This window comes from Cyphomyrmex costatus, unplaced genomic scaffold (genome assembly GCF_001594065.2).
Source record: "Cyphomyrmex costatus isolate MS0001 unplaced genomic scaffold, Ccosl1.0 scaffold43, whole genome shotgun sequence".
In the NCBI taxonomy this organism is placed as follows: domain Eukaryota; kingdom Metazoa; phylum Arthropoda; class Insecta; order Hymenoptera; family Formicidae; genus Cyphomyrmex; species Cyphomyrmex costatus.
In genome coordinates, this window is record NW_017278534.1 from 2,158,142 (window position 1) to 2,183,020 (window position 24,879).

At 31.5% G+C, this 24,879-nt stretch overlaps 1 protein-coding gene across 4 annotated transcripts; it reads left to right on the forward strand.

Moving 5' to 3' along the window:
- The first annotated feature begins 806 nt into the window (after window positions 1-806).
- Window positions 807-23,787, forward strand: Vha100-2 (V-type ATPase subunit a family protein Vha100-2). 4 transcript variants are annotated; one of them, XM_018544160.1, is made up of 14 exons: window positions 807-962; window positions 16,611-16,751; window positions 17,501-17,680; window positions 18,138-18,266; window positions 18,386-18,468; window positions 19,085-19,211; window positions 19,446-19,622; window positions 19,879-20,091; window positions 20,494-20,707; window positions 20,809-21,235; window positions 21,577-21,704; window positions 21,791-22,023; window positions 22,614-23,011; window positions 23,379-23,787. In XM_018544160.1, the coding sequence occupies exons 2-14, from the start codon at window positions 16,635-16,637 to the stop codon at window positions 23,473-23,475; spliced, it is 2,523 nt and encodes an 840-aa protein (XP_018399662.1). In that variant the 5' UTR covers window positions 807-962; window positions 16,611-16,634; the 3' UTR covers window positions 23,476-23,787. The 4 variants fall into 4 exon arrangements, with proteins under 4 accessions (XP_018399662.1, XP_018399665.1, XP_018399664.1 ...); XM_018544163.1 differs by lacking the exon at window positions 807-962 and adding an exon at window positions 5,572-5,631; XM_018544162.1 differs by lacking the exon at window positions 807-962 and adding an exon at window positions 10,762-10,827.
- The last annotated feature ends 1,092 nt before the right edge of the window (window positions 23,788-24,879 follow it).

Genomic DNA, 24,879 nt, shown 5'->3' on the forward strand with positions numbered 1-24,879 from the left:
AAGTTATAGTTTTATGCTAAACAATTTTTTATTTAAAGCTTTTAATTTTTATTCAAAATTTTTTTTTATCCGAAACTGTTAATTTTTTAATCAATTATTTTTATAAATTGAAATTTATAAAATTCGGAATAAGAGTCGAATTCGTCATGGTTGATTCGATTACTACACAGAAAGTTAATCGATACGTAATGTTTTAACACACACAAAATTAAAATAATATATAATTTTAAATTCTAAACTAAATTTTTGTATAGAGATTTGATTAAAAAATGTTTACTTTCATTTATGCGTTTATTTTCCATAAAATGTATCATTAGCTTTCTGATTTTTACTATTAGTATATGGTGCTAATTTAACTTATAATGAAAGATAATATTTGTTTAGGCAATAAAAAAGTCTAAAAAATATCGTAAAAATTTAAAAGTTTTTTTACAGATATTTTAGAGTTTTATGTTGTCTAGACAATCATAACATATTTTTTACATTGCATACGATTTGTATTATTTTAATAGATCTTTGTATGCAGATAGTACATGATGTAAGAAGTATAAAACTCAAATATATCTCGTTAAATCTTTCTTGAATGTTTTTAGGTAACACAATGAAATGTGTTTATCGCAAGTATTTAGTTGGCACAGTGAGAGCGTCGAGTCGAAATAGTACCTCTCGAGTAGTACCTGTCTATAATATTCTACGTATGTACTCGTATAATAGCAAGTCGCTACCGCCACTATCGGGACTAGAATCTGAGCGTGTACTTCGGTGATCAGCTGTCGCGAATGTTTACATTCGTCGGCCGAGTGCCGGCTCGTGGTGGGGTTGAGACCACCGTCCAGTTTCTTTCAGCCTGTCGCGTCGTGCGGTTCACGTAATCTACGAGTGCTTATCGTGCCTTATCGTCGCGCTGACGCGCGGTATCGAACAAATGCCAGCACGCATTTTTTTGTGCTTTCCAGAACTGGGTAAGTTTGCATCCCGTGGACGCGGCTATAAGTCATAGCGAGTATAGAATGGGACACGTATCTATGCTAAAATATTTCTTGAAAATTTAAATATTATACAGTGAGTCAAAATATAATATTTACATTAGTATCTCAGCTAATATACTGATTAGAAAAGATATATTTATGGCAGGGCGATTTAATAACGATTGTTACTATAAGTTTATATTTGAATTTGTAATGTTATACTGATCTAATGTTTTTATTTTTATAATTTAATGTATTTGTGCAGTTTCTATATTAACTTTATATATGTATATTTGTCCTTAAACAGGTTTGTTTCTAAAATCGAATGTAACATATAAGTATTTAAATAGATAAAGAGATTGTTACCGTGAATAGTATAAAGACTGTTAAATTATGTTACTATTTGAAAGTTAAAATTATTGAGGTAGAAATTGAAATAGAACCAATTGGTTAAACATCAACAACAGAATCAATTGATTAATCATTTTTATATATTTTACATAATCAGAAATTTTTATATATTTGGTGCAGAAAAAGTTTAGCAAATTACGAAATTGAAGAAAGTATTTTACTATATATTTTACTATAAGACGATATATTTTACTACAAGACGAAACTTTAGAGTAAGATCTATTTTTATTATTTCTTGTGTTTTGATGTTGTCAGCTCCGAGACTTTTCTGAATGTTCTTGCATTTATGATCAAAATACGGTGTTTTTTCTTTTTATGGATTATATACATTATAAACACATTTTTTAAAGCTATTAATGTGTATGTTACAAATCTCTCTTTATAAATTTTTTTATATAAAATGTACATACATCCGTACAAAATTTATTTATTGATCAAAATGATATATTTTAAATAAAGTTCTAGATACAAACGACTGAAATAAAATTTTCAAAACAGTCGAGTGATGGAAATCTGAGATGATGCACAGGAATCATAGCTCACAATGCGGGAACTTATCTCGGATCTCGTATGCTCTCAAACTTCAAACAATTGGCTACTCTATTTTGCTCGGATTTCCTCTCGTGCTTCTCGTGAGATACGGAGCGCGCTTTTCAACGGAACTCGAGGGTCTCGCTAGACGCACTTTGAACGCGGACAAATAGTCGAGCTTGGCTCCGGGTGCCGCGGCTCGAGCCACCGAAATGGTGTCAGACACCGAGTGTAAATAACCTTATGAACGTAAGAATAGACGTACGAGAGACGAATCGGGTTTGTGTATCTCTTATGCCTTGTGCTAGAGAAAATTCACGGCGGTGTGACGGGAATCCGATTTCAAACCGGCGCGGTTTTAACTCGCCGTATTTACTTCATGCACTTTGATCTTCATAATAAATTGCATAATAAATGACAGTTCTTTGTCTTTCTTTAAAAAAAAAAAAAAAAACAACGGTATATCGAGCTCGAACGAAAATTCAGTTTGAAATTGCGATGCCGCGGTTTTAGGTTTATGGGCTATAAAACTTGTTTACCTGCGAATTCAAGTCTGTTACATACGCCATCGTGTGAAGACCTGTCGTTGAATCCTGCGCAAACACGAGTCTTAATTTGTGCAATATACAATATATATCGATTGTGCAATATACATCGATTCTGTTGCCTATCATATTTTCGCATTCGGCTGCGGTGGTGTTAATCTTTACGCTTGTCTATGAATTTCGTTTGATCTCGCATGAGCCAAGTAAAATAATTGGCGAGACGCCTTTGATTATGCAGAGACTTGTCTAATCAAGTTTCAGAACGAAACTTAGGTTTAAATGTGGGAAAACTCAAAAATTGGCAGTTTTCCCAACAGTCGATATTAAATTTTCATCAGATCATAAACGACGTTGATGTGCATACTGTCTGTTTCTGCGTCTAATGTTAAATTTGGTGAACTGAGTCTTTCATTTTACATTGCTTTTTGTAAGACATTTCTGAAAGATAGTGAATCAAAGAAATATGAGATTATATCTTAGAGATATAAGGTGTAATAATTATATTTTTATCGAGATATTGTCAGAATCACGTGTTTTTTCCTAATTCTATGATTTACTGAATTTTTAAAAGTAGAAAATATGAATTTATACATCAGTTAATGATTTTAATTTTAGATAATAATAGATGTGTCTAATAATAATAATAATAATATAATTTAATAGTATAACAATTATTTATGATCATTATTTCAATAAAAAATTATAATAATTTTTTATTGAAATAATGAGGTATAGTATGTTGTGTATCTTTTCTTAATCAGCTTCGAGGAATAGTTCTTCATGGTGTTATTTGTGAAAAACGCATTTCCGCCACAGAGAGCCTGAGAAGCGGGTTGATTCCGTGTACCGAGCGTACATAAAAAGCTGCATATATCTTGTATAAATAGCACCAGGGCATGTGAAGCAACGTATACGTAGGGACCGACGAACAACGAGCTCGTTCTACAATCGGCTGGCGAAATATCGCGAATAGTACAAATATACGAAGGCGTTATACCTGGGAGTGCGTATGTGCGTCGACTCTATACGCGAGATTGTTACCGTAACAGAATAATCGTTAGAAAACTCTTTCATCTTCGCTCGACTGCATTGCCAAGCTAGTCGCTTTATGCACGAGTTGGATATAAATAAAGTGCCTAGTATCGATTTTCCACATGTCGAAGGGTGACAGAAGGGTCGAGGAAATTGTGACCAATATTGATTTACATAGTCAATCACCTTGGCACACACAAGCCGTATTTATCAGTTAGTGACTACAATATTACGTTAAGACGTACATCTTGCGAAGTAATTTAGAATTTAATAGTATAATTTGGAATCAATTTTTTCTTAAAGGAACAGGAGGAAGAGAAAGATAGCATTTATTTAGCACTTTCAAGTTAACATTAAATATTTTTGTAATATTAAATACCTCTTTGTATGTATATCAGGGTTGGAAAAGTTACTTTTTTTGTTGCCTTATATTTGTTATAGAAATTGAATACAAAAAGTAATATAAAATTGAAGCAAATGGTAAAATATAATATAAAAAAAAATAGCCGAATTAATTGTACTCAATTTTTATAATATAATAAAAAGTAACTTATAAGTAATTCGTAAGGCAATTTTTCCACACCCTATAATGTGTATATAAATAATTAATTCCTCCAAAGTTCAAATTTAGTTAAAGAAAGAATAGATTTCGATTTCCAGTTATTCTCTAATTATAACTCCAAAGTTATCAGTTCACCAATATTTTTGTCGTGCAAACGACTCTAAATTGATCAAAAAACCCGTAGATTAAAGTTCTCTATCTCTCTGACAGGTCTGGGATACTCAGCATTACGCAGTTTTCTGCGCGACTGAGAGGTGAGGTAATCGAACGATTCATAGACCGTCTCGCTGTATATATATACAGTATACATAATTCTGTTGAGAGTAAAAGTTCGATGCCCCTGTCAGCGATTCGCGTACCCTACCTAGTTTAGCTTTAGTTTCATCCTTCTTCTTTGGCGCAGTTTATTCGCTTTCTCTCAATACGTGCTTGAACTTCATCATCGATTTAAAGAAAATTTATTTCTCCGGTTTTATCCAATTTTCTGTTTTTATATTTATATTTCTGCTAAAATCTACAGATAATGATTAATTAATAATTGTGGATAAAAAAATATGTATCTAAATTTTCGTACAATTTCATTAAGTGAGCTTTTATCATAAATAAATATGTACGAAATAAGAATAGCAGATAATAAGAATATGAGCGTAGTAAATAGATAGCTATTCGTGACTATATGTAACATTTTAAAGACTCTACTGTCATTATTATTACTTGAAAAGATTTTGTTTACAAAATAACTTTATTTACAGTGAAATAACTTGTTCGAGAACTGCTGTTTTATTTCAAGGTTGACGTTTCGAAGAAATCGTTAAGAGATTCTTGTGTATGTGTATGCGTGCGCTCGTGCATTTTGCAACTAAACGATTATGTACATGGTGGACGTAAGGTTTATTTAAAATTGTAAATCGTTTGGCTCATGCTATGGTGAAGCATGCACGATAATTTTGTCTATACAGGAATAGAGATTAACGTTTAGATCGTAAAACGGACCGTTTATAATCTGTTCCTTCTAATAGTGCTACAATGCTGGTCGAGAAAAAACCAAGTTCTTTAATGAATCTGAATTGATGCTATATTCTTGTTTCTCTCTTCTTATCTTTCAATAGAGCTTTACTCTAACTTCACACAATGAGATTATTTTCAATGAGATTAATTATTCAAGAATTGTTTGAATCTGATTTTTATCGGAAGAAAATCTCGCTCAAGTTTAGCCAAAGAATTTGAAGCATTTCATATATTTCATATGTAGCTCGTAAACAGCAAGAAAGACGACACAACATCTTTTGCCGCGGTTTTGTCGGGCAGATGGTCCGCAGTGCTTGTTAAAGTCACTCAGTGACTGATTGGTGTCCAAGGTTCCTGCTGCTTAGGCATTTTGAACGTGTAACTCGGTCTTTCGCCAATCGCTTACGCGGTTGCTTAATTTGGTACGCGTCTAAGATTGATATGCAGCAAGCGATGTGTCCGCGTAAAAGGCCGCGATTATCCAGTGGATAAGGATAACTAAACAGCCTTTCTGGAACAAGGTGTGGTGACCAACGACGAGGACAAATAATTGTACAGTCGGATTGAAGACGTGGTAATTAATTATTTTACGGCCGTAAATTCTAGAGCATTTTATGTTGTCACGCAAGAGGAATTTTATTCTAAAATCGTTGAATGTATGTTGTGTTCTTTAAGTTATTGTCTATTGGATCCTTTTAATCCTAAATTTAATCAAAATAACGTGTTTTCCTGAAAAAGTCAGTATAATTAATTTTAATTTTTTTAATTCAAATTATTTGAAAATAAGATTAATCAATTTGAAATTAATTATTCAATATATCTTGTTATTTCATTATTACTATTATGAGATTGTGATGAGGCTTGTCGCTTATCTATTGAAACATTATGTGTAGCTGTTCGTTAAATTTGATTTTATAAAACTATATGCAATAAAATTGAAATAAAAGATGTAATATAAATTATATTTTTCAATCTGTGTAAACATTTTAAATGGGATCATATCTTATCTCTTATCTAGAATCATATTATGAGGTGATTTATTATCTTATATTCGAACATAGAGATACCATTACGCATGTTTTTATTGGATCGTGTGGGTACCGGCATCACAAAAATCTTCAAACTAATAACGAACTGGTTTATAATGGCTCACATTCAAATACTATTCCTAACAGTAATGCTGTTCTCAATCTGTTATGCAATGCGTATAGAATACTATTGCGTAGTGCCAATACCAATTTGTTGAAACCGTTTGTCAAATGTTTGACCTTTAGTTGGCGTTAACTGTACATTTATAGACCGCAGTGTATGTCAATTGATTTACGTCAATTACAATTGATATAATGCTGTATGAAATTTATCTTAATAATATTTACTTTAAATCTATCTACTTAAAATTAAGATATTAATTTGCAGCACTCTTCTGTTGTATCGTTAAAATATTATAAATATAACAATGTTAAAGACAGATTAAGTTTTTGACGAGATCAATTTTAAGCGAAGTGTTACGTAATCATTTTATTTAAATTAATGATAATAAAAGAATATCGATAATTACCGTTTAATATGTAAATTAAGCAAGAGTACGTTAATATCATTTATTGAATTATTTTATAAAAAGAAAGCCTCTTGTAAAGTAAAGAGGCTATCCAAAAATTGCATCTCGTAAATGTTACGATCTACGGATGCGGTGAAATATCTTAATATGGGATTCAGCAACAGTATTCTCACTAAACGATCATAGAATACTTTGCTCCCCAAAGACAAGGATAAACCTTGGTACTTGTCTTGCCTTATATATACTGATTTTGATATTCTGCTTACGGAAACGTATAGCCATCTATTGGTAGACGCGACAACTGCAAGGTGTATACAAGGTGGACTTAAAATATTTATTATCACTCATTTCTTTACTTATACATCTTGTCGAAATATCAATACAGGATATAGTTACATGAAAATTTTTGTAATTTTTTATTCAAAAATGCAATTTATATAAAAAAATATTAATTCATAGCTACTATTAATTCAAGATTGACATAAATATTGAAAGTGAAAGTGATGCAGAAAGTCACTTTAGTTCTTCCAAAATTATACGACATGTCAAAACATGAAAACTATCTCTCTCTCTTGCTTACACTATGATTTTCAATCTTCTCTCGAATTTTAATAGCTAAAATCTATAAATTATTATTTATAGATATTTTTTTATGTAGGTGTATATAAGTACACACGCGCGCGCGCGCCAAATTCAATATTTTTGTATTATTGTTGACAGTCGGAATGTAACTATTGTTTGAACGTAACTATTGTTTGAAGAAACAGATTAAATAAAATGTAACATTAGGACTTTATTAACAAATTATTGTACACTGAAAAGGATCCAACAGAGTTGAAACGTTTGTTAATTGTATAATTATATATAATACATATTATTTTTACACATGAATATCTAGTGTTGGCTCTCTTTGGCTTGCCTTACATATTGTTGTTTGAAGCTTGTACTTATTCAGAATAACAATGAGTGGATGAGCTTCAATCGTAGGCATTAATTTAGGCATTGTAGAGTTATATGAGGTTATCCTAGTTGAAAACCTGTCCATACGGGATGTCACGCAATGCAATGAGACCCGTCATTATCAATATGTTTTTAATTTGCCATCATTATAGTTTGATAAATGCAAGTATTGTTAGAGTACTTCTGTTCAAAGTATTTCTGTTATATTTCTGAAACACTCCGACTCGACGATATAGTTTAATAGAAAATTCTTTCATAAATCCTTTTCCAAAATTTTTTTTCAAAAATTATTATCTATGTTGACATATAACTTGTTTAAAGAATTAATTTATGAAAGAAATTAAAAAAAAAAGAATACATATACATTAAAATATAATAAAAAAATAAGGAAATACAAAGAATAAAAATATATAATTTTTTCTTCTTTTTTTAAATATTGGGATCTTTAATCGAATGATTAAATAAATTATTCATTTATGAGATTTCTGGCATAAAATTCTGATGAATAATTTCTTATTTTACATATTTACATATTCTTCATATTCATAACTATTAAACTAAAATTTATTGATTAGCACTGTATTAAACGAACCACTCAACGCGAGATAAGATTATTTATCGTTTTTATATCATTTTATATAATGATATCTATACGATTCACTCCTTGTGATGATGGATAATTTCCGTCACATTATCGAAGATAACAAATATAATCACGCGCAACTCTATAACTCATTAACAGTCAATCCATTTTTTAAATAAGAAGATATTAGTAATCATAAAATTTTATAACTTATATCTTCAATGTTTTAAAAATAAAACATTTTTTTGGATATTACATAAGAAAAGACCGATTGAATAATTTTAATATTACCAAAAATATATATGTATTCAATTATAAAATATAATACATTCATAATTTAATTTTAAATCGTTAATAGGTTAATTGCAGACTAAATGATGAATGTAATCTACTTTACAAAAGAGCGAAAAGCTGTCACGTGAATCTAATCTACGGATATGACATCACGCGTGCTCTCCTCGGGAAGACTGCGCGTGTATATGTAATGTAATAATGCTTCAATTTTATCGTTCTGCATAATGAAAGATGTCACTAGAGATACGCCAATTTGCGTAACACACAGTTGACCATTAGATCGGAGGTCGTTCCGTGACAACCTAGAAATCACAGAAGGATAAATTCTGACCCGATACATCGAAATTTTATAGCTACCAGATAAAGAAGTCCTATGAGATCTCATAGGACTTCTTTTATGAGATCTCAGGAATTCTATGAGATCTCACACAAGAAGTAGCATTACTTTTTTATTTTGACATCGATGTCGATATTGTTGATAGTGCGTTGATAACAAGTACAAACTTTATAAAATTTCTAATCAGTACTGGATTTGTACATGTTATTAAAACGTTGTGTAACAGAGTAACAGATTTTTATAATTTTTTATTATATAAGGTATTTAGGTATATTCTTAATGTAGACAACAAAAATTTCTCTGAGAACTGGAGATAATTTTTTAGCTGTAATTTAAAAAAGAAGTAGAGAATTGCATTTAGAAATGCAGTAACAAATGAGATTTTATTATTCGGTTAATTTTAGATGAATATTTCAGTGCACAAGTATCTCTAATACATCTCATAGATCACTTTGTTCACCAATTATATTTATTGTTGAACATTAATACTTCCGAGAGTTGTCTTTACGTAATTATGAATAATTACGAAGCAACATTTTTTTTCGAAAAATAAGTTCACCAAGTCTCCTTCGCTCGCTAAGAATCGGTATATAGAACTATATATATTATACTATGAAGTCATATGAGCGATAAACAAGTAATCAAAGAGATAACAAACATTTATACAAAGTATGCCACACAAAGGTAGCACGACTCCCGCAACTTACTTATTATCATTCGTCTTATCTGGGTGTAGTTTTTCAAGGAAAAAACGACAGCCAGTACAAGGCTCGAGAAGACAAAAATTTTCGTCCCATCGTAGCAAAATTTACAGCTTGCTTTTGCATTTAAAGTTAATAATGGGAGGCAAGGCAAAACATAGAATCAACATTGATTTTCCTAATGAAACAATTTTTTACGGAACGACGAGCTTGTGATGATCGCGATCATTAAAATATCTTGTAAAGGAATAATTATTTTGGGAAGTTATTTGCGAAGTCAATTATATTCTGCTGCATATATCTCACTATTATTTTATTTGTCGCATTTTATTTTTTCAAGCAGAATTATCTGATTCTAATAAAACCGTCTAACGAAAATCTTCCTTATTTCACGGTTGAATATTTGATGTTTTTTTTTCTGTGCGCCGGATGTGCACGCAAAACGTAGCGGAAGAAAAATTCAGTGCTATGCAGATAATACGTAGGTGACGAACGTAATCGTGGTTTATCGTGTAATTCATAAGCTACTATTATGATTTATTGAACAAGAACGACTCACTGCATCGCGCAATTACGTGCACAACCAATATTGACTTGTTCCATTATGAGCTATTATTTATCGTTGGTATAATCCGGAATTACGTGCACAGTTCAATTTATAACAAGTTTTTTGCGGCATCTGTTTTGTGCTGAAATAGCCGCGAAAAATGCATTTACAAATATTAGTTGCGTGTTCTAAACGATGCGCCAAGCCATTGCAAAAATCGTTACGATGTAAATTAAAGATGAAAGTAGTATACAAAACAAAAGATAAGATTTGTCTACAAAACGTATCTTAAGAGTATATCTCATACATGGAACTTATACATATAAAATCATTATCTACAATGTCTCAATCTCACGTTTCTTCCTTTCTTTCTTTATTTCGTGTTCATGTCACGATTAAATTTGGTCAGCACGATTTCCAACGAAACTGGCTCTGTATGACAATAGTTGAGTGAGTGTCGCTATATACCTGTACAATTGATTCTGCAATCAGGTGTGTCTATATGCAAAAGCACAGCCATTGCATACAAACTGCTGGAGACACAAAAGAGATAGTGCTTTGTCGCAATCCACTCTTATCTACTAACAGAAGATCGTCACGAGTTCGGATTCCCTCTCCTTTTTCCACATACTCCCCTACTTCCTTACATATTATGAAGGTGGGATTTATTCGTGTCGTATTGAGTGTTGAATCAAATCAGTTGCGAAGCATTATACCTGAGTGACGAGCGGGACTGTCTACACGTAATTCTAATCAGTAATTGATAGGGTGTGCTGATTTTCAACAAAAGGTTTGTTTTTTTCTTTAAATTATACAAAGGGTTAAATTATACTCCGATTAAACTGTCTTTCCGATCTCGTTTAACCTACGAGCAATGTATTCGAAAAATGTGTTGCGTTCTCCAACGTGTTCGCCAATCGCGAAAAGAATGTCTGATAAATTATGCGCGATAACAAAGTGAACTGACAAAATATTTATCAGTTTCTGAAGATAGTTGGTTTCTTTAGCCATTTTTTTTTTAAAGCTATTATCTTTAATTATTTTAGCTATAGAACACGTGCGACAAAAGCCGTAATTTCATGCTCATTTGCGTTTTCTTGTTTGCGAAGAATGTTTACCACACCTTGACTTATTACTGTTGAAAAATCTTAATTAGCCGCCTGTCAAATGCGATTGATGAACTGAATAGGTGTATCTGTGCTTAAAGATGTGCTTGAGCATATATATGACACATTATCAAAGGCGGCATGTTTCTGTTTGCTATATATTTCGCTGGCGCGCAACAATTTACGTTCTTAAAAAATTTTCTTGTTTTTCCTGTTTTGCTTTAAAACCACAAAAATTCGTGCAAATATTTGAACGCATAATTCAGTGCGATTTAAACATTTTATACGACATAAAAAGAATTGTTTGCGTTTAGAATCTGTAAGTTCAACGGAAATATCTCTTCCTCTAATCTCCGAGGATTATTCGTAATTGAACATTATTACGTAATTCAGTCTAGAAATACATTATTCAGAATAGCATTAATAAGCTTTACTAAAATAGCTTTACTTTACATAGTCATTTAAATTGAAATTCATCTGGAACGTTTTTCTAAAATAAATAAAATATAATATTGAAATTTTTTTAAATAGTTTAGAATTCTAAAATTAAAAGTTAGTTTTTTGTGGCTCTTCTCTCTCTCTCTTTCTCTTTCTTTGAACTTAGTGTACACTTTTATATCTTAAAGTGAAATAGGTTTGATATTTATCGAAAACGAGAAATAGAATGCGGGAACAGAAAATAGACCATAAGAATAATTTATTAATATATATAGAAGTTAGAGAGATTTGAAAAAATCGCGCAATCAGTTCGAGTATACCACGAGAGTACCGATTCGCTACGGTACGATTTTGCATAGATATTTCTCGTGTCGTCTTCCGCAGGAATGTTATCTTCGGGCTTCCCGTGTAGAGAAGAACTTTTATCTCTGCTGGTCGAGCGCGTAACTGATACTGGCCCAATGCGCGCTCCTCGTTGACCGCGTACATCGGACGTCGTCCGCATACCTGACATTGGATTGATTTGAACGAGTATCTGCCGCGCGTATAATGAATAAGCTCGTCGTTCGCGCTTCTCTCTCGTCGTCTCGTCACTAGTTCATTGTGTTGTATTGGCTCAGACTCGTTCAACACGCCACGTTGAATCGGACCCAACGACGAAGTCGTAAAGTCCCGCGATAGTACGAGACGCGCGCCAGTCGTGCGTTACCCATTGTGCTCGCTCGAATCCCCTCGAATAGGATCGTTACATAATCATTTAAAAAAATTTTTTTTCCACAACGGTGCGCATAACGCTTATCGTCACGGTAGTGCACCAGCACGCGTTGAACACAACAACCCGGCGAACGCATATTACTCAGCTGTGAGTCGATATTTTCACGCTATTTCTATCTGTCCTCGCCCATCGTGTCCACACCTACAGCTCGATATGTTTATGATTCTATAGATATGTAATTTGTATTAATTATCATTATAAAAAACTGCTCTAATGTTACAATAATGATGTAAGCAGTTAGATAATTTAAATTCTATTTGTCAAGCAGAAGAGCAATCGTATCCTTGCAGGATATGATCGATGTTACTCTCGAGCAACGTGATGATAATAATAATTGGACGAAGTGATCACGACGAACTTGTTTTCATGATTACAAGGTGATCACGTGAATTTATTTTGGCGTAATTCTATAAGTAAAACATATTCCGCAAATTTGTTTCAATTTGCACAAAAAGCCTTATAAATTCTAGATTTATGCCACTTTCGAACTGATCGATTCAATAAAGCATTCGATTTAATTTGTATAACAACCTTGAGTTTAGATCTTAATCTAGATTAAATTATGATATGATGTCGATAAGTCGATACATGTGATACCTCTATCATTATTACGTAGTGCGTATAATCTTACATTAATATCGTATTTTGCGATACGGACATTTGTTCTGAATATTATAAGTCATCTGAAATTTTTATAAGTTGGTCTGTTAGAATAACAATTAGAAGCTTCTTTTAATATCGTTAAGATAATCGATCGTAATTGAATAAATGATACGCATTAATGATTATTTCAATAATTAAACTGGATGAATAATATTAATGATTGGAGAACAAGTATTTACTGCTTGAAAAAAAGTTTTATTTTTTATGTATCGCATGAAAAATGTTCATTATTCTCTTTTATAAAATTTGAATAATATATTACAGTGTAATTTATATCTATTAATTGTTTTCTTGTTCTTTATATAACACACAGTTTATGTACTTATAGATATCATGTCACAAGATATCACATGTTACATTGTTCTCGCTAGTTATTTGTTATTTACTTTGATTATTATCGCATCATTTAATCGATATGTACTCTTTTTTTTAAAAATAACTTGTCGAACACGATCTTGTGAAATTGTAATCTCACGTACTTATTGTTAGTAACCATAATGACTGCATGAAGAACTTGTTGCCTCGAGTTTATTAGGGTTATAACCTAATCAAACAATCATAAGTGGTTACTCTTCTTCCCCCTTTCTTTCATCTAATTGAATTCTTCTTGCTTTCCTTTTACTGCAAATTTTATTTAAACAATTATTCACGAAGTATAATTGAACTTTTCGTTTTAATCATCTTTTTTCTTTTTTTTCTGTAGCAACGTGCAGAGATATTAAATGTTAAAATTAACTATTTATCTACTTTTGTCATACTAGTGTTTCGCTATAAAACTCGGATATCCATACAATTCATTTCACAGGAAACCAACGCCCGTCCGCCATTAATTCGTCGCAGCTTTACCTATTTATCGCATTTTCGCACGCAATGTATTGTATTCTATAATTATATACTCGTAGCCTCATTTGATGTTAAAGGCATTAAATGTTATACTCTTTATGTATTTTATCTTTTTCATTTAACTAAGGAGATTAAACTTTAATTTATTCTATAAAAATTATTGTCTTTGATAATAGATTAATTCAAGATCAATTAAGATAAATTCGTTATAAAATTAAATTGCATTATAAAATATAAAATTAAATTAAATATAAAATGAAATTAAACAATGTCAATAGATAAAAAGAGCTCTTAGTATTTTATGAACAGTTTATAATCAATTGTTTGCATTTTCTCTTAATAAATGTAACAAGCTTGATAAAAGTCTTTATTAATATAAATTATGAAAAATGTTCAGTGTTAGAGAAAAATATTAAGTCTATCTCTTCCTTTATATACATTTTAATATCAATTGATGTAACAATTGCAACTACTCTGCTATAAATAAATATTAATTTGTGAAAAATTAAACAAGATAAAATATGTACGAGAATCATTCTTAATGTACACTCTTGTGAGCACATCTGCACGTATAAACGAGACAAGCCACTTAGCCAATTACAGACTCTCGTGCGACCAAGTAATAAGAGAAGAACTTGCGATAGGCAACATTAAATTTAGCAACTTTTTAACAAATATTTTACGAATTACTCCCCACATAGAATGTTCTCATGATATTGTGTATTGTCTTCTCTTAAAAAGAAAACAATATATTATATAACAATTTAATGTGACTCGTTTAAATTTATTCTTAAACTAATGTCTTGTAGTGTAGAAATACAACAAGAAGGATGAATCTGTCATCGAAATTATAATATGCAAAAAAAGTATATTTTCTATATAAAAATGTCGATAAAAGCAGTTACGCCTGAAGTCATTAATTAGATAATGATGTCTATTAGTATTTTAACGTTATTGAAAATTAGTCGTATGAGTAATGGTGAACTGATAAGAAAATTGATTAAAATTCATTAGATAAATGTTAATTTTTGATTAAACTATACATATATAATAGTTTTACCGATATCGTGTTATAAAGATCGTTTTAAAGAAAAGATGTGGATAAATGTTAAAAAATATTGTAGGCCGGAAATATTAAGATATTATTTAAGATGATCTTAAAATAAGAACAAACTATGTGAATACCAGCTTTAAGTACGTTAATTAATGTCCATTATTTTTTTCTAATTTTTACTTTTATGATTTCTTATCGATTACAAAGATATAAAAGAAGATTATGAGAAAAGGATATTGTTTCCGAACAACGTCACTTGAGACGCATAATTTCTGCGAACGCATCTTTGATTTCTACGAATTTCTTGAAACTCTATGTGCCTCGAATCGTTTATGTCATTTAAGATTTTGGGTTCCTTCCTCTCGAATTCGATACTTGCATAGTTTATACAATATTAATTTTCGGATAGCACTTGAGAGCAAGCGTGTAATATCGGCATTATTTTTTTTATTCACTAGAACGCGATAACACGAGAATTTAACCCGACAAGGGTGTGCCGACACGAGTGTAACACTTTTATTCACGTACATATTTATGGAGCGTCTCGCTTATCTGGCACTCCTGTTTACCTTTGCGTCTCCGCCTACTACGTGAAAATAGTGCCGTAAAACATTTTACTTGAACTTTCGGCGACCGAATATAACTTCAGGTGTAACAAGTTTAAAATACGACTGTGCATCTCCAGTAGGTATTACATTTTTCACGCGAAATTTATGTTTGCCGGTAGATAAAGCCCGTGCATGTACGTTGCGTTTGATAGTAACTTTGCAAACATCGCTTCTACGAGAAAATCTTCGATTCTCCAAGGCCGAGTTTAGAAGACAAACTATTTGTAAATCAAATATTGGCGGTTTCCCCGTTGACAAGGAAAGTCTTTTATCATGGTTTCCAGTATTTCCGCGTTTTTTTCTTATGGTCTTTCTTCGTTCATGGTCATTTTCTGGGTTTCGTTCATCTTTCGTAGAATCGCTGCTCTAATTAAAAAAAAGAAGTGAATAATTTATTCGAAAATCTACTTTACGCATTTCGTCTTGCTTCGTCTTTCACGTAGTATCTTTCTATTAAATAATATTTCTCTGCCATATTATTATATTGATTTATGTATCTAGTATAGATCTAAAGACTGCTTCTTTTATTCATTTTATTAAGATCTTACAAGTATATTAATTAATAAATATTAAAAATAAAAATGGGAATATTTCACTGTACTGGCATAGTGATTTTTGTTTCTTGTTTTGCAAGATGTTTTTGTCTTACATAACACGTTTATTGATCGATAATAATTAATTTGTGTCGTGTTAAGATACAATTACAATTGTTTTTTTTAATATCAATGATTGCTTGATGTTTTTTTGGAAATAATTTAAGATTAGGGAGTATTGTCATTTTTCTAGAGAATCTTGTTATTTCTTATAGAAATAACACGAAAAAATTTCAACTTGTTTAATAAATTAACTGCGTTATATTATTAATTACATGTTAGGTTTTTTATTTTATTTGGACGAGATATACGAAATACACCATGTTTTATAATTTTTACAAAATTTAAAAATATTATGATTTCATATAAATAATTATCTTTATGAGCAAAGTAAAATATTTCAAAATAGTCGTTTTGCGTCATACCTTTGTTATTTTCTGTCATATTTGATACAAGCTACAATTTATAAGAAATATTATCTCTCTCGTCGCAGGGTAAGAATTAAATCGCTTTGAAGATGGGGGCGATGTTCAGAAGCGAGGAGATGGCCCTTTGCCAGCTGTTCATTCAGCCGGAGGCAGCTTACCTTTCTGTTTCAGAACTTGGAGAAACTGGTACGGTGCAATTTCGCGATGTAAGTTGAAAATTAAGTGTAATCCCTATTGATCACTTTATTTAATGTAACAAGTCTGATTATTCTGTAAATACTCACAAACATGATGATTTGAATATATCAGTTGGAGTTGATGCATTTAAAGTGATTTTAAAAATGTTTTTTGCAGAGATGAGAAATTCATTTTTTATTAATTTGCAATAATTGTTAGAGAGAAGGCAGAAGAGAAAGTATTTTTCTGTTAATTAACAAAGGTAATCATAGATTAAAGAAATATTTAATTAAAATATTTTTTATTGGAATTCTATTATATTATAAAATATATAATTAAACTTCTAATAATAAAAGGTAGGTTGAAATGTAAATAGAAATTAATTAGATATAGAATGCCATTTTAATTCTTTAAAACAACAAGACTTTTACTATAGAGTTTATCTAAAACTTTACGAATTTTGTTTAAAAGTGCTACAACAATTTTAATTTTGTTATTCTTTAGTACATAAATTTTATGTAATCAAATAAAAATGTTTTAATAGATTATGAAGTACGTATATAAATCTTATGTGAAATACGAAACCTTTTAACGCATTTTCAAGCTATATCTTTGGATTGCAAACAGTCAGATATCTGAAAATTAATGAATGCATTAAATATGAGAGAAAGAATAAATTTTTGGTGCACTTGTATAAATTGTCTTTAAAAAGTTCATCGATACAATATTTTCTGAGTACATCGGGAATTAATCACGTCTATTTTAACGTAAAATCTAGCTCAACGGCGATTTGAATTATTTTCAACGGAAGTTCGTCAACGAAGTCCGACGATGCGACGAACTGGAGCGCAAACTTCGATATATCGAGGCAGAGGTCAAGAAAGATGGTGTGCCGATCCCGGATAATCTTACGGAACTACCACGTGCGCCTAACCCACGTGCAATTATAGATCTCGAGGTAAAAATCTTCTGTTTTTTAGACATAATCCCTCGTTTTTGAAACCATGATATGTTCACAAAATGTGATGTATTCGAAATGTTTTATATTTTATTCTTTGATAGAAAAAAATGTTTTTTTTTTTAAAGTAGTTATTAAAATAAAAGAATTAATATTTTTAGATTTTGATATATAACAAGCGTAAATTTGCCATGTATATTTATATATGCAAAAAGAATCAATACAATAAATGTTTGCCATTAATTAAATGCTATTGCATACAGAAAGTATTATTTTTAACAATTTTAATGAAATTTATATTATTGTACTCAAATAATTAAAATGAAAATTTATCTTACAAGATAACTGATATTGCTAGTTTTTAAAAAGTCTTGATATCAATTATATTGTGAATAATTTTCATAATTTTAAATTGCGCGTTCGACTGTACTATATGTCGCATTCTTTCCCCCCACAGGCGCATCTCGAGAAAACGGAGAACGACATACAAGAGCTGAGCCAGAATGCAGTGAATCTGAAGAGCAACTATCTCGAGCTGACGGAATTACAACATGTACTCGAGAAGACTCAAGCGTTCTTCACGGAGGTACCTAAAGTACTCGTAGTTCAGCAGCTTTTGCTCATAGCGCCATCCTCCTTCGTGTAATCGATGTTACCGTTTTGTCGAAGAATCAAGATTCGTTTCTTCTTCTTCTATATCAACAGGAAGAAGCCAACGACTCGATCACCAAGGCACTCATCAACGAGGAAGCACCAAATCCCGCCGTTTCAATTCGTGGACGTCTGGAGTAAGTTATAATTATGATGTCTTTGTACGCGCTCTTAATCCAATGAGATTTGCCGAGGAATAAACTTTTGCTATATTACTCATGATTTATCTAAAAAATAATTTTTATATTATCAGTTTAATATTATCAGTTGTATAAGTATTAATAAATCATTGCTATAACATAAATTAAATTAAAAATATGTATATATATTAATAATGGATAATAATTTTTATTGAATATATATATATATATATATATAGTTTTTTAAATAACTTTTATTCATAATGAAAATGACGGATTATTAAAAAAAGTTTTTTAAACAAAAGAATTAGCTTTGATTTATTGTTTTATATAACTTTATACATAATTTTTAATATTATTCTATTATAATTCTAAGTATATAAAAAAATTAAGTATATTAAAAAAATTAGAGGTAAAACAATTTCTTCAGAAAAACAATTTCTTTTTAAATAATTTGTTTTCGAATAAATTTGATATAAGAATTCTTACAGCATTGTGACAGACAGAAGACATTGTTATACTTAGTATACGTTCATTTACAAGTAATAATAACTGATGCAGTAATATATCGCTTAATAAATCATGATGCTGTAACAATATCTAATTTTTGCAGATTTGTCGGCGGGGTAATAAATCGCGAACGAGTTCCTGCCTTTGAGAGAATGCTGTGGCGTATATCACGTGGAAACGTTTTCCTTCGACAAACCGAACTTGATAAACCGTTGGAAGATCCAGCTACGGTTAGCTCTGATTCTTCTTTTATCTTAATGCGGAAAAATGATTTAATTTATTACATTTGCTAATCTCTGTCAAAATTATCTTATACAACAATTGGAAACAAATGGAACGCGTAAATATCAAAATGGAACTAATAGACCTCGAAAGCTTAATTTAACTTTGCTTTGATAAACGTCACAAAATAAGTTGCACGTTCATTGATGCGCTTGATTTCCTTTTTTTGTGAATGTTTTCAGGGCAATGAAATCTATAAAACAGCTTTTGTGGCATTTTTTCAAGGAGAACAATTGAAAACCCGTATTAAAAAGGTTTGCACTGGCTTTCACGCCTCACTCTATCCGTGTCCTACTAGCCATGCAGAACGTCAGGAAATGCTGAAAGGTGTGCGGACACGACTAGAGGACCTTAAATTGGTGAGAATTGTTGTGTCAAAATTAGAAATGTTAATATTTAAACAGTACATTTAAATAATACTTAATAATAATGTAAATGTGCCTTTTATAAATATATTATACGTAATAGATATATTCTTAAATATTACAATTGTAATTTGGTAATATTAATTATTATAATCAATTTTAATAAAATTAAAAAGATGTTTAACATTTGAATGTCTAATCTGGGCAAAACAAAAATGTTTTATTATGCTTGAACAATTTTTCTGTTAAGGTACTAAATCAAACGCAAGATCATCGCCAGCGTGTTCTGTATAACGTAGCGAAAGAAATACCAAATTGGAGTATCATGGTGCGAAAGATGAAAGCTATTTACCACACGATGAATCTGTTCAATATGGATGTATCGAAAAAATGTCTTATCGGAGAATGTTGGGTACCCATTGCCGATCTTGGAACAGTGCAAAATTGCCTCACGGAAGGATCGGTTAGTGTACATTATATATGTATAAGTTGAATTTAATTATGTATATATAAATTTTTTGTTTGACGTCAACAAATGAAATTTCTTCTATTATGCATAGCAAAGATTATATTTTTATTTAACATAATATTGCTTTTAGTCAATTGATTATACATATATAATATAATCGTCCCTTTATTTTTAAAATATATGAGGCAATAATCTGATATTTGTAAGTAAATTTAATTTCCGAATAATTGCACTTATAGAAACAATTACTTATATAACCGTATTTTGTCGAGTAATTTACGATTCGTTGCGAAGCAGAAAGTTTTTGTATTGTCAATCAACTTGGAAAACTAGTAATTGCAGATAACTCGAAACATAAATTTAAATTATTGAACGAAGAAATATGGGATTTTTTAGCGGCAATGCGGAAGCTCCATACCGTCTTTTCTCAACGTGATCCACACGGATGAAAATCCTCCAACCTTCAATAGAACGAATAAGTTTACGAGAGGTTTTCAAAATTTAATTGACTCGTACGGTGTGGCATCATATCGTGAAGCTAATCCAGCACTTTACACTATCATTACGTTTCCCTTTCTATTTGCCGTTATGTTTGGCGACGCTGGTCATGGTGAGTAATAAATCCAAGTAAGCAAAACAGTGAACAAATATATGAAAAATATATACATATTTTATTAAATAATCCTTATGGATGTGTGTGACTTGTGCTAGGATTCATATTAACGCTTTTTGGTTTGGTTATGGTGTTGATGGAGAAAAAGCTCAGCTCGCAAAAGTCGGACAACGAAATCGGAAATCTATTTTTCGGCGGGCGTTACATTATCCTTCTCATGGGTTTGTTTTCCATCTACAGTGGTTTTATCTACAACGACATATTCGCAAAGTCAGTTAACATATTCGGATCTAGTTGGAGAACCAAGTATACGCTCAACGATACGATATATAACAAGGCGCTAGATCTGTCGCCAAATGCGAACGAGAGTTACTTACAGTATCCCTATCCTCTGGGTTTAGACCCGGTTTGGTCTCTTGCTGAAAACAAAATTGTATTTCACAATTCGTTCAAGATGAAGGTATCAATTATTTTTGGCGTCGCGCACATGATCTTCGGCGTCTGTATGAACGTCGTTAATATGATGTAAGTATTGTAATTTGAACGGAAGGAATTAGAGTCACGATTACTATTTATTAAGGTGTATTATTATAGACGCATTATTAATATATTTTAATATTGAGCAACGTACGTTAAAATATATTTGTAGCATAATTTTTTTAAGATTACGAAATTGTAAAAGCAATATTTTTTTATGAGCACTATAAAGTTAAATTTTGAAGAATTATATAAGTGATATTTCGAGATAATTCAGTAGAAATTTTCGAATTTCTATTCGCATAAAATAATTTTATTTTTCCAAAGAAGAGAGATGTAATCGAAGTCTATTTGATACATATTATGTTATGCGTTGTAATTTTTTTCAGGTATTTCAAGAGATATTCTAGCCTGATCCTTGAATTTCTGCCACAATTGCTCTTCCTTCTATTGCTATTTTGTTACATGACTGTTCTGATGTTTATTAAGTGGATTTTGTATGAGGCTTCGGCTGAAGGTAAATATTGATTTATCTCCAAATCAGTAATTGTAACATTATACATGACACACACCTCTATCATAATGCGATGCTTTGTGATACAGATCCAGGACGAAGACCAGGTTGTGCACCGTCGGTATTAATTACATTTATTAACATGATGCTTTTCAAAGATGCCGTTGTGCCCCAGGGTTGTTCTCAGTATATGTTCGAAGGACAGGATATTTTGCAGTTGATTTTACTTTTTACCGCACTCTTGTGCATTCCAGTAATGCTCTTCGGGAAACCATTATATATTCTATTTTCAAAAAGAAAATCTCAAGGAAGAAAGATTTATGTAAGTAACTTTTTGTTGTTTTTTGCTTTGTATTGCTTAATTACAACCACTTATTTATAAAATTATTAATAATAATGATTTATCTTATGGCACTCACTTTTAATAATAAAAAATGCGATTTTTATCTCATACTATAAGCATCACTTGTATATATAAAGTTAATAATTTTTCATTACGCGTGCACGTAATGTGTGCCCTATACCTCAACGCTTTACCTCAAGCCGTTGAGTTATTTCTCTAACCCCACTCTTCTGCGCAAAAACGTTTCGGTATAGGCACATTACGACGAGTATTTGTAGTGAAAAATTCTATGTGTAGCGAGTGGGGGCATATTCGTTTATAATAATATGCCCCCACGTGGGGTATAATAAACAACTATCCCCCACTGTTACACAATGTACTATTATCAAATTTGATGAGCGTCGCAGATATAATCGTTGATAAGTTTTGTAAACAATACAGTTAATAATAATAATGAATGTCTGAAAGTGATGGATCATTAAACGAAATAAGAGAACTGGTGTTTTGTATTTAATCGAATTGATTACGAATGAATTGGCGCTGACGTTACACGTGCGTTACTTGTTCAGAGCAACGGGAGTGCGTCCCAGGACATCGAATTACAGGCCCAAGACTTGCCTAGCGCAGGCACCAGCAAGGATATGGCGGCGGAAGATCACAGTCACGAGGATGACAGCTTTGGTGAACTGATGATCCATCAAGCCATCCACACCATAGAATACGTGTTATCTACGGTTTCGCACACTGCCTCTTATCTACGATTGTGGGCCCTGTCTTTGGCTCACTCTCAGCTGTCAGAAGTGCTCTGGAACAGAGTATTACGAATAGGCTTAGGTGCCGACAAGGATGAATACGTCAACAGTATTATTCTGTTCCTCGTGTTTGCTGTTTGGGCTTTCTTCACCGTCGTTATTCTTGTCTTGATGGAAGGCCTCTCGGCATTTCTTCATACGCTTCGACTTCATTGGTACGTATAACATACTAGGCTGCTCCAAAAAGTTTGTTTTTATTTTTTATAAACTTCCATTTCAAATGAAGTTAGGGAAATCCGAAAATGTTTAAGAAGTGCCTCAAGGGATATTTTCTAAATAAATGAGAAATACAGATTTTAAATCTAACTATTTTGTCCGATAGAATTATTTTTAACTGCATTCAACTTCGACAAATAAACTCAGTCTATTTCTTTGTATTAATTCATTTTTCAAATATTTTTATTAATAATTTTACTGTCAATTTAATTATTGACTATGCGCGTTTGATAAAATCTAGAGAAGGTACTTTAGTATCATATCCTGCTGTTTTCTATTATTTGCTTAGTATTCTTTATTCTTTAGGGTCGAGTTTATGAGTAAATTCTACGAGGGCTTAGGATACCCCTTCCAACCATTTTACTTCAAGAGTATCTTAGATGCTGAGGATACCGAAGAATAGATGCTACCACTAGTCTTCACAGCAATAATTCTTAGATATATATAATTATTGAATATTATGTGCGAAACACTTTCTTTTATTTTAAATATTTTCATATACGCGAGGCCTTCTCTTGTTGCCTAAAAAAATATAAGAAGGACCAAATTGCCATGGATTGTTTTAAATGAGTCTGACAAAGTGCCTTTTTTAACTATTACAACCATCGTATCTATGTTTATTGATCAAATACGCGGCGCGATAATTGCAGTAATTGCAATAAGAATTTTAAAGAAATATGTTTTCATAAATGTTTTTTTTACATATGGATAACAATGTCAGTCGAAAAATTAACGCGAGTTATAAAAGTTTATCTTAGTTATGTATTTTTAAAGTTTTATTTTATTTAAAGAAAAACTCATTTGCGAAGCCGGTTCTAAATTTTGTCATTAATAAATTCTTTATTTTTTATTTGCTTGTATATAGTTCTTTTAAATTACTTACATTTTAATATCTTAATATATTTTAAGAAAAGGAAGTACAACAACATCTTTACTTAGTAAAACGAATTCAATTGGTACATCAATTATTTCATGTTAAGATAAGATTCGCGATTAGAGCTAACTCTACTTGTCCAACGTTAAATGACCACGATCGTGGTATTATTTCAACGGAAGCGGAAAAGGAGTATAAAAAGTGCGTGTGATTTAGCAACTACACTGCTGCTGATGCTGTCGAGTGAGCATTATATTCATTCCATTAATTACCTAATAACGTGGACATGCCATAGTCGATGTAGCTCGTCATTAAGCACGCCGCGCGTTGTAATATTTCATAATGTCGCGCTTATAGTTACTCTCCGTGCAGGAAAGCGGTAATCGAAGCTGTTGTAATTATGGCGCTTCGATGAAGAAATTAGAAGATGAAGACATTATACGATCTGAATCGTGTACTGCATCGTACGGCCTGATTGATGCTCGACGGACGAATGTATATTCTTGTATTAATAGAGTACAAATCTTTCTTCGAGTGATTGGTAACTAAGAGATATATTTAAATTTATGCAAAGTTACCATTATGACTGTATCCACCATAGGTATTAATGCGATGTCAAAAAAGAGCGATGTATACATATTTATGCGCGAGATATTCCCAAGATCCCGATCTTCACGACCGACGGATTCATCGATAATGCGATTCTCAGACAATTTTCCACGTTACGAAGGCATCAAACATTTTTGATATACATATACACATAATAAGGTTTGAAATAAGGATCATCTCGTTAATTAAATTCATGTGATTGATTAATGAAACCTGATTTGTATTGGACTTTGTACACACACACACACACACACACACACACACACACACGCACACGCACGCACGCACGCACGCACACGCACACACGCACACGCACACACACGT

What these genes read in the sequence shown, in the direction of transcription:
- Vha100-2 (XM_018544160.1), top strand. Translation starts at nt 16,635, where the DNA reads ATGGGGGCGATGTTCAGAAGCGAGGAGATGGCCCTTTGCCAGCTGTTC. An exon ending in CGTTGGAAGATCCAGCTACG is followed by an intron (nt 19,212 to 19,445) that starts GTTAGCTCTGAT and finishes GAATGTTTTCAG; the next exon opens with GGCAATGAAATCTATAAAAC. An exon ending in ATGAACGTCGTTAATATGAT is followed by an intron (nt 21,236 to 21,576) that starts GTAAGTATTGTA and finishes AATTTTTTTCAG; the next exon opens with GTATTTCAAGAGATATTCTA.